Source organism: Bufo gargarizans, chromosome 10, assembly GCF_014858855.1.
Source record: "Bufo gargarizans isolate SCDJY-AF-19 chromosome 10, ASM1485885v1, whole genome shotgun sequence".
NCBI lineage: Eukaryota > Metazoa > Chordata > Amphibia > Anura > Bufonidae > Bufo > Bufo gargarizans.
The window spans coordinates 118,605,859-118,615,592 of record NC_058089.1 but is presented as its reverse complement, the minus strand read 5'-3'; the positions used below and the strand labels follow the sequence as shown (position 1 = coordinate 118,615,592).

At 44.1% G+C, this 9,734-nt stretch overlaps 1 protein-coding gene across 2 annotated transcripts in view; it reads left to right on the top strand.

Moving 5' to 3' along the window:
- The first annotated feature begins 4,694 nt into the window (after nt 1-4,694).
- The window catches only part of PEPD (peptidase D), a 206,995-nt gene continuing 201,955 nt past the window's right edge, over nt 4,695-9,734 (top strand). For both annotated transcript variants that reach the window (XM_044270724.1, XM_044270723.1), the window contains exon 1: nt 4,695-4,768. In XM_044270724.1, coding sequence (XP_044126659.1) covers nt 4,752-4,768 — 17 coding nt within the window. In that variant the 5' untranslated portion in view covers nt 4,695-4,751. The remainder of the gene's footprint in view (nt 4,769-9,734) is intronic.

Sequence of the window (9,734 nt, the reverse complement as noted above, 5' to 3'; positions counted from 1 at the left end):
CTTCCATTCTAAAACAACGGACCAATGGACCGCGCTAAAACATAGATGTGTGAATGCACACATTAAAATGCATGGGTACATGTGCTGTCCGTGGAGAACGGAGCGCGGAGAGCTCACTGACGTCTGTATAAGGCCTAATGCCTGAAGTTGGGTCCTCAGAGGGAGAGTCACTCTAAAGCAGGGTGCACAACCCGCGGCCCCCAGAGCCATAGTTTGCAGCCCCTGTTCTGCTGAGCAGAAATGCAGCTGATCCTGCGCTCAGTTGTGTTCCTGCCCAAAGCACCACACAGCGCTGGATTACAGTGACAGCGGGGGAGCCGATGAGCGCTCTGCAGTGAGGACCCAGCAATTACTTGATCACCAGGCATCTTGGGTGCAGAGGAGCGCAGAGACCCTAATCAGCTCTGCCTTGTACAAAACCAACCCCAGCAGACTGGTTTCCCCTGTAACTGGGGGCTCCTTTAGATGTCCAAGTTACAATGGAAATAGTGCAAAAAAAATTGTCTCCCAAAGATCTTTCAGTGACCTCTTAGAGACTAATTATATGGGGGGGAAAAAAGTAAAAAAATGTTTAAAAAAATTGAATAAAATAAATATATACGACCGTATGCATTTTGCAGTCCGCAAAAAACGGATCCACAAAAAAATCCAGATGACGTCCGTGTGCATTCCGTATTTTATAGAATGGAACAGCTGGCCCCTAATAGAATAGTACTATACTTGTCCGAAATGCGGACAATAATAGGACATGTTCTATTTTTTTGCGGAACGGAAACACGGAAACAAAATGCACATAAAGTAACTTCAGTTTTTTTTGCGGACCCATTGAAATGAATGGTTCCGTATACGGTCCGCAAAAAAAATGAACGGACACGGAAAGAAAATACATTCGTGTGCATGAGGCCTTAGGGTACTTTCACACTAGCGTTTTTGCTGGATCCGGCAGGGTCCAGCAAAAATGCTTATGCTACTGATAATACAACCGTCTGCGTCCGTTATGAACGGATCTGGTTGTATTATCTGTAACATAGTAGCAGAGAAAACGGATCTGTCCCCATTGACTTGCGTTGGGGGTCATGCCAGATCCGTCTTGATCAGTTTCCCAGGACGGAAAGAAAACTAACACATGTTGCGGTTCGCTCTCTGGTATGGTGAACGCAACTAAACGGAATAAAAAAATGCATTTTGGAGCGCTCCGTTCTGTTCAGTTCAGTTTTGACAATGAGTCAGTTTTGACAAACTGAAGCATTTTTTTCCGGTATTGAGCCTCTATGATGGAACTCAATACTGGAAAACTTAAACTCTAGTGTGAAAGTACCCTAAGGGGACGTACGTGTCAAAATCATATTAGAAAAATAATCAAAAATTATTTTAATTTATTTTTAAAAAAAATAATAAAATATTAATGAAATCCAAATAAAAGGAAAAAGTACAAAATAAAAAAAAGTCCTTTAAAGGTCTTTTTATGACCACTTGGGGGGTATATTATGTAGCAGAAATATATAAAAAAAAATGTTAAAAAAAATACATAAAAAAAGAAATACCCATGAATGCGCGAGACTTTGGCAATCACTCTCAGACAAGAAGGGACGGTTAGGAGGCGTGGTTACCTTGACTTGAAGCAAGGAGGCCGCTGCCCCCTTGTCTTTAAGCTGACCGGCACTATAGCGCTGATGAAGAATAAAACAGCGTTTTTTTAGCTTATGCAGCATCAGACTACAGGATGAAACATATGATTATCAGGCTACTATGAGGTACTGCTGGCGGGTGTAGATGCATTTTTGAGGTGACAGGGTCTCTTTAATTTTTGCAAAACACATGTGGAGTCAAAATGCCTAAAAAAAACATATGGCACACCTTTCCTTCTGAGCCCTGCTGTGTGCCCATACAGCAGTTACTTTACAACCACATATGGGGGTTTCTGTAAATTGTAAAATTAGGGTAATAAATATTGAGGTTTGTTTTCCTGTTAACCCTTGTTGTATTAGGCCTCATTCACATATATACGTGGATTTTCACGGACCACGGTCAGTGAAAAACCGTCCTCCTGTCTTGCTGGGTGCACAGCGTCATTGGTTGCTATGACGCCGTGCGCTTCGTGCCGCCGCCACTGTACCGTAATACACTTGTATGATATATACAAGTGTATTACTGTACAGCGGCAGCACGACGCGCACGGCGTCATAGCAACCAATGACTCTGTGCACTCAGCAGGATGGCAGGTTGGGTTTTCACGGACCGTGGTCTGTGAAAATCCACGTATGTGTGAATAAGGCCTTACAGGAAAATCTTCACAAAAAAACTTTAAATTTTACCTCCGTTTTTACTTTAATTCCTGCTGAACTCCTAAGGGTTAACAAAGTTTCTAAAAATCTGTTTTGAATAAAAGAGAAGTGTAGTTTCAAAAATGACGTCAATTATGGTTGGTTTCAATTATGTAAGCCCCAGAAAGTCACTTCAGAACAGAATTGGTCCTTTAAAAAAGTGGGTTTTGGAACTTTTCTTTAAAATTTGAAAAATTGTTTCTAAAATAAGCCATCTAAAAACATAAAGTCACATTTACAAAACAATGCCAACAAAAAGTAGACATATGGGGAATGTTAAGAACTATTTTGTGAGGTATCACTGCCTTAGGCTGCACACGACTGTATGTGTTTTGCGGTCCGTATGCCATCAGTTTTTTTTTTTTTTTGCGGATCCATTGTAACAATGCCTAAAACGGACAAGAATAGGACATGTTCTATTTTTTTGGCGGGGCTACAGAACGGACATACTGATGCGGACATTGAAATGAATGGGTCTGCATCCTATCCGCAAAAAGAACTGAACGGACACGGAAACAGACAACATTCGTGTGCATGTAGCCTTAAAAACAGAAATTCACATTTGGGCTCATGCACTGGAACATTGTTTGGGTCCGCATCAAAGCCGCATTTTTCGCGGTTCAGATGCGAACCCATTTACTTCAATGGGGCCACAAAAGATGCAGACAGCACACCGTGAGCTGTCCGCATCAGTTGCTCTGTGCCGTGGCCCTTCAAAAAAATTAATAAATAGACTATGTCCTATTCTTGTCCATTTTGCGGACAAGAATAGTCATTTCTATTATGTCATCCTTTTTTTGCAGATCACAAAACATGGTGCGGTCCTGTGCATGAGCCCTTTAGAAGAGAATTTTTCTGAATGTTTTGTAAATTTTAGATTTATAAAAAAAAAAAAAAAGAAGTTAATCCATAATTGGGGGAGATTTATCGAAACAGGTGTAAGGGCTCATGCACACAACCGTATGTATTTTGCAGTCCGCAGAAAACGGATCCGCACAAAATACGAATGACGTCCATGTGTATTCATTATTTGCAGATAATAGAACAGTCCTATCCTTATCTGTAATGTGGACAATAATAGGACATGTTCTATTTTTTTGCGAAACGGAAATACGGACATACGGAGATGGAATGCACAAGTAGTAACTTCTGTTTTTTTTTTAGGCGGACCCATTGAAATAACTGGATCCGCATACTGTCCGCAAAAAAAACAACAACGTACACGGAAAGAAAATACGTTCGTGTGCATGAGGGAAACTGGCTTAGTTACCCATAGCAACCAGTCAGATTCCACCTTTTATTTTTCACAGCTCCTTTGGAAAGGTAGAATATGAGTCTGGCTGGTTGCTATGGGCAACTAAGCCAGTTTCCCTTTAGGGCTTATGCACACGAACATATTTTCTTTCCATGTGCGTTCAGTTTTTTTTTAGTTTTTTTTGCGGACAGTATGCAGCATGCAAAATACATACGGTTGTGTGCATGAGCCCTTAGACCAGTTTTGATTATTCTCCCCCATTGACTCATTTATAAGGCTCCTTTCACATCACCATTTCTCCGACTCTGTTGAGGAGCAGGAGAACGGAAAGGACGGATTCTGCAGATAACTGAGACCTAACTGAGCCTAAAGACCCCATAGACTATAATGGGGCCCGTTCGGTGTCCGCTCAGAACATGATTTTTGAGCGGAGATGAAAGTCCTGCATGCACAACTTTTGTCTCCGCTCAATGTGTCGCGAATCGGCTGGATAAGTAAAAGCGTTCCAAAGTTAGTAGCACATTAAAGTGACATTTTTGGGAGGGTTTTTCAAATTTTTAGGTGACTGTTAGGAGGTTAAAGTGACACATCCGATTTTTAAAAACAGGCTGGGGGTCATTTATTAAAGCTGCCTGGTTTAAAAAGAGTCGCAAAGGGCATTTTTGCGACTATTTGAACGGCCACGTGACAATATTTTATCTCACAAGCGTTTTTACGCCAAATACACTAACAGGTGTAATGGATGAGGACGGCGCGGGGGCGTGCCAGGGACCCCTAGTCATAAAATAGCCATAGAGGGACAACCAAGACTGGCGTAAAAAGCCATCTTAGAAAATGTCCCCCACTATGTCAGGAAGGGGTTAATATGGGGCATCTGAATACCCACACCTGCCCTGATGCATCTCTATGTGCATTTGCAGCTGGCAGACCTCCCCTATAATAATAATGTAATACACTGACAGCTCTTCAGCTGTTGTAAAACCCTAACTCCCATCTGCCTGCTGCTCAGAGTTGGAGCTACAAGCCAGGTCCGCACGTTATTAGGGACAGTTGCTAGGAGACGGCCAGAGCGAGGCTTGGCACCCATGACCCCGCCCCTTTCCTGTACCCTCAGCTGCTCGGGTCATGTGACAGCCCTCAGCTCACGTGACAGACAAAGTCCAGGAGGCAACATGTCTGCAGCGGAGGGGTGAGTGGTCTCTGGCTGTGCGGTACCGTGTGAGGGAGTACTGTAATGTGTGTGCGGCATTAGTGCAGGGCCCCCCAGTCTTCTTATTCTGGAACCACAAGTCCCAGCAGTCTGCAGAGCAGGGCAGCTGTGAAGGCTGGGATCTCTAGTGCCACAGAAACGATATGCTGGGATGTATAGTACTTCAGCACCAGCATGCCCCTAGTTTGTAGTCCTATTGCTGCTTATGCTGGGACTTGTAGTACTATAGCACTAACGTGTCTCTGCTTTTAGCCCTTCTTCTGCCTATGCTGGGAGTTGTAGTACTACAGCACCTCCATGTCCCAGCATCTAGTCCTATTGCTGCTTATGCTGGGACTTGTAGTACTATAGCACCAACGTGTCCCTGCTTGTAGTCCTCCTGCTGCTTATGCTGAGACTTGTAGTTCTACATAACGAGCTCACATTTCTGCCCCGGGCTCTGGGGTCCTGTAACCTCACAGCAGAGAGCCGCTTCCAGTCTTTATGGTTCTTGTTGTCTTACTGCTTTTCCCATTTCACACTCATGGGGTTCATGAAGCTGAGATATGAGGAGCTGTTTGATGAGGACTGCGCACTGTTCCTCTCGTCTTCACCCCATGTGTGACCCTCAGCCGTGCTAAGTAGTGCGACCGTATACGACAGGTTACAGTTCTCTCAGGACAGTTGCTTGTTGTTATGTCAGTGTAGGTTTTACAGTGAATAGAGATTGGAAAATGAGAGATTATGAGGGAATGCTGAGGGTGGGATGATGGTCATGTGATGACCCCCTGAGTCCATATATAACGTGCAGCAGATGACCCCCACTGCACATGCTGCACCCTCTGATCTGCTGTTTCCTGGAGATTATAAAGCAAACATAACATGTTGTGTAATTCCGTGACTGGACATGTCTTGTAAAAAAATAAAAATCTTGTACGGCAGCAGTTTGCAATCCAGATTTCCCCAGCTTCTGTGAAAGTACAACCCTCAGCATGTCTGTCTAGTATATCAAAAACCTCAACTCCCAACTTCCCCTCCACCAACTATAAAGACTTAAAGGGGTATTCCATCTCAGACAATGGGGGCATCTCGCCAGCTAGTGTGAAACCCCAGCAGCTGCTCTTGAACTACAGTTCTTAGCATGTACCAGCATTAGAGTTCTCCCAGTGTACTCTGTCAGTAGCCACAGTTCCCAGCATGCTCTGCTGTAGTGTGAGATGTCATATTAGTGAGGGTCCAGCTGCTGAGCCCCCATAGTTCTCAAGAGGAGTTTGTCAGCAGTTGTGACCATGCTAAACTGCTGACAGCACTATGTAGATGTTGTGGAGAGCAGGACAAACATACCCTTTATCAGGATTATGCCTCTTTCACACAAAAGTTTTTTTTTTTTGCGTACTGTATACGGAACCATTCATTTCAATGTATCCGCAAAAAAACGGAAGGTACTCCGTATTTCCGTTTTTCAGTTCCGTTCAAAGATGTCCGCATAATGGACAAGGATAGGACTGTTCTATCAGGGGCCAGCTGTTCCGTTCCGCAAAAAACGGGATGCATACAGGCATCATCCGTATTTTTTGCAGATCCGTTTTTTGCGGACCGCAAAATACTGAAAAAGCCATAGAGTCGTGTGCAAGAGGCCTTAATGTGAAGTTACATTCTGCTCTTACAAGTGCCCAGGAGGTGAAGTGCTCTCTGCATGAAAATGCTTTACAACTACTCCCCTGTGCTCTGAATGGTGGCAGTAGTGTCCTCCCAGGAACTTGTTTGGGTGGAAGCTGGCAGATTGAAAGTTCATATTCACACCACTCCTGATGATAAAAGGTCCACAAAAGGTGTTTTTGTCCTGTTCCCTCCAGTCCTGTTCTCTTAGTGCTATCAAAAGTTTAACATGGTCGACACTATCATAGATAATGCCTATTCTTGTCCACTGATGCGGACAAGAATAGGACATGTTCTATCTTTTTTTTTGCAAGGCCGCAGAACGGAACTACGAATTTGGACAACACACGGTGTGCTGTCCGCATCTTTTGAGGCCCCATTGAAATAAATGGGTCTGCACCCATGTGAATGGGCCATAAAAATGAGGAGTTTCATCTGCTTCTTCATAAAATGGTTGCAGAGGTCAAGTCCCTATCCACTGAAGAGTAACCAACCTGATCTCTCTGGAGATGGACTCTCCATGTGTGACCACCGCCACACAGGGCCATACCATCAGATTTATACTATTATTATGTTGCGTCAAACCTTGACTCCTTCTTTTCTCACATTTTCTTCATCATTCTGCACTCAATACCCCATATGAGAAAGTAAAAACAGAATTTTATAGATTTTTTTTTTTTGCATAATTATTAAAAAGGAATAATGCGTACAAAGAATTGCTGCAAGAATTTCTCATGGACATAAGTATTTAGACCCTTTGCTCTAACACTTGACATTTAACTCTCCGGCTTCCCATTTCTCTGGATCATGTCTGAGATGTTTCTACGCCTTGATTGGACAGGATTTGGAAAGACACAGCCGTTCCTATATAAGATCTCACAGCTGACAATGCATATCAGAGGAAAAACCAAGCCATAAGATGAAAGAACTGCCTGTAGAGCCCAGATACAGGACTGTGTGGAGAAGGGGGCAAACATCTTTCTAAGAGCACAGTGGCCTCCATTATTCTTAAATGGAAGAAGCTTGGAACACCTAGGACCCTTCCTAGAGCTACTGCCCCACCAAATTAAGTAATTGGGGAGATGGACATTGGAAAGAGAGGTGACCGAGATCCCTATGGTCCCTCTGGCTGAGCTCCAGAGATTCTGTGTGCAGATGGGAGAAACGTCTAGGTCAACCATCACTGCAGGACTCCACCAATCTGCGCTTTATGGCAGATTGGCCAGAAAGAAGCCTCTCATCAGACACATGAAAGCCACCTGCAGTCTGTGAAAAAGCACCTAAAGGACTCTGACAGTGAGAAACAAGATTCTATGTTCTGTGGAAACCAAAATTGAACTTTTGTCCTCAATTCTCAGCATCATATCTGGATGAAACCAGACACTGCTTATCACCAACCCAATACCATCTCTACAGTGAAGTATGGTGGTGGCAACACCATGTTGGGGGGGGGGGGGTGACAGGGAGAGACTGGTCAGGGTTGAGGGAAAGCTGAATGGAGCAAAGTACAGAGATCTTCTAAATGAAAACCTGATGCAGAGCTCTGGACTTCAGATTGGGACGAAGATTCACCTTCTAACAAGACAATGACCCTAAGCACACAACCAAGACAACACAGGAAGGGACTTAGCTTAGGGACAACTCTGTGAAAGTCCTTGAGTGGCCCTGCTAGAGCCCTGGACGCAATGGAACATCTCTGGAAAAACTCAAAAATGGCTGTCCACCGATGGCCCCCATGCAACCTGACAGAGCTTGAGAGGATCTGCAGAAGAATGGCCGGAAATTCCCAAATCCAAGTGTGCAAACCTTGTGACATCATCCCCAAGAAGACTGGAGGCTGTAATCACTGCCAAAGGGGCTTCAGCTAAGTCCTGAGTAAAGGGTCTGAATACTTTTGTCAATGTGAGATTTTAGTTTTTCCTTTTTCAATAAATTAGCAAAGATTTCAAACATTCTGTTTTCAATTTCTCATTACGGGGTTTTGGGTGCTGAATGTTGGGGAAATTTTTTATTTTTTTTTGGCACAAGGAGCAGCATAACAAAATGTAAAAAATATGAAAGGGTTTGAAGACTTTCCAAATGCTTTGTGTTGCTCATCAATGGCAGATGCAGCTAAGGCTCCATCGGAGATGATCCGGCATAAATGTCGACTGGAAAAAAAAAAAGCAATGCATGCTCCAGTATCTGTCTGGCCAAAACCTGACATTTATGTCGGAAAGCGGCCAGATCACTACCGGACCTCATTACAGTTAATTGGGATCTGGCAGTGATCAGGAGAATCTGGTAATGCTGGATTTGGTGAACTCCGGTGATCCTGAGAACAGCCTGCCGGAAGCCTTCATCGGGGATGTGAATGGGGCCTCACAATATTTCTTTTTAAGCATGTAGCTGCTGCTGAAGTTTTCTTTCCTCGTACAGTCTCGGTAGCAGGAGAAGAAGTGTTAAGTATGCCTTTTCAATAAGTAACTAATTGAATTGCTTGGTGGAAATCAATAAACGTGGAAAATGCCAATGTGCCGGCTTTATTGCTTGAATTGTGCTGCGTGAGCATTGAGACGTCTCGGCTCCTCCATAAAAATGCTGGAGGTTTTTTACAGCTGCAGTAGTATTTCTTTTTTCCAGAATTCTGCTCCTCCTGCAGACCCCAAGTTATCTTTTTAAGTGATTTCTTAGTTTGTTTTCTTCTTTTTATTGAAGCCATCATTCACATGAATGTGAAAAACGGCCATATGACAGCCGTTTTTAGCACCAACGCAGTGTGTGGGGCTATTCATAAATACACCATCTGTCCAAAAATAGTTTGTGTGCTATTTTTGGCTGTTTTCACAATCGGACTGACCCCGCTGAAATCAATGGGCTTGTTTTTAACGGTCATTTAGACCGGATTGCGCTTGTCTAATGGCCTGTAATAACGGTACACTATGTTAAAGATGGCATTTCAGGAGTTAAAGGGGTCTTCCGAGACTTATATACTGAGGATCTATCCAGTATCTGATCCTGGGGTCCGACAGCCAGGACCCCTGCTGATCAGCTGTTTGAGAAGACAGCAGCACTAGTAGGGACGGACAGAGGCACAGCAACACTCCGGAGGGAGTGCTTTGTGTGCTGGAGCATGGAGTGCCTGACGGCATCGCTGATGGGCTAGAGGCACAGACTTCTGGACCCCAGGGGGATGAGGAGCTTCCGGCAGAGAGTGAGGCCGGGTAAAGCATGAGGAGTCACCTGGTTCGGTGCGCAGCAATGGGCGTGATGTCATCACAGAGCGCCTATGAGTAGGGCGCGCTATGGGCTGCATGCCGGCGTCCTA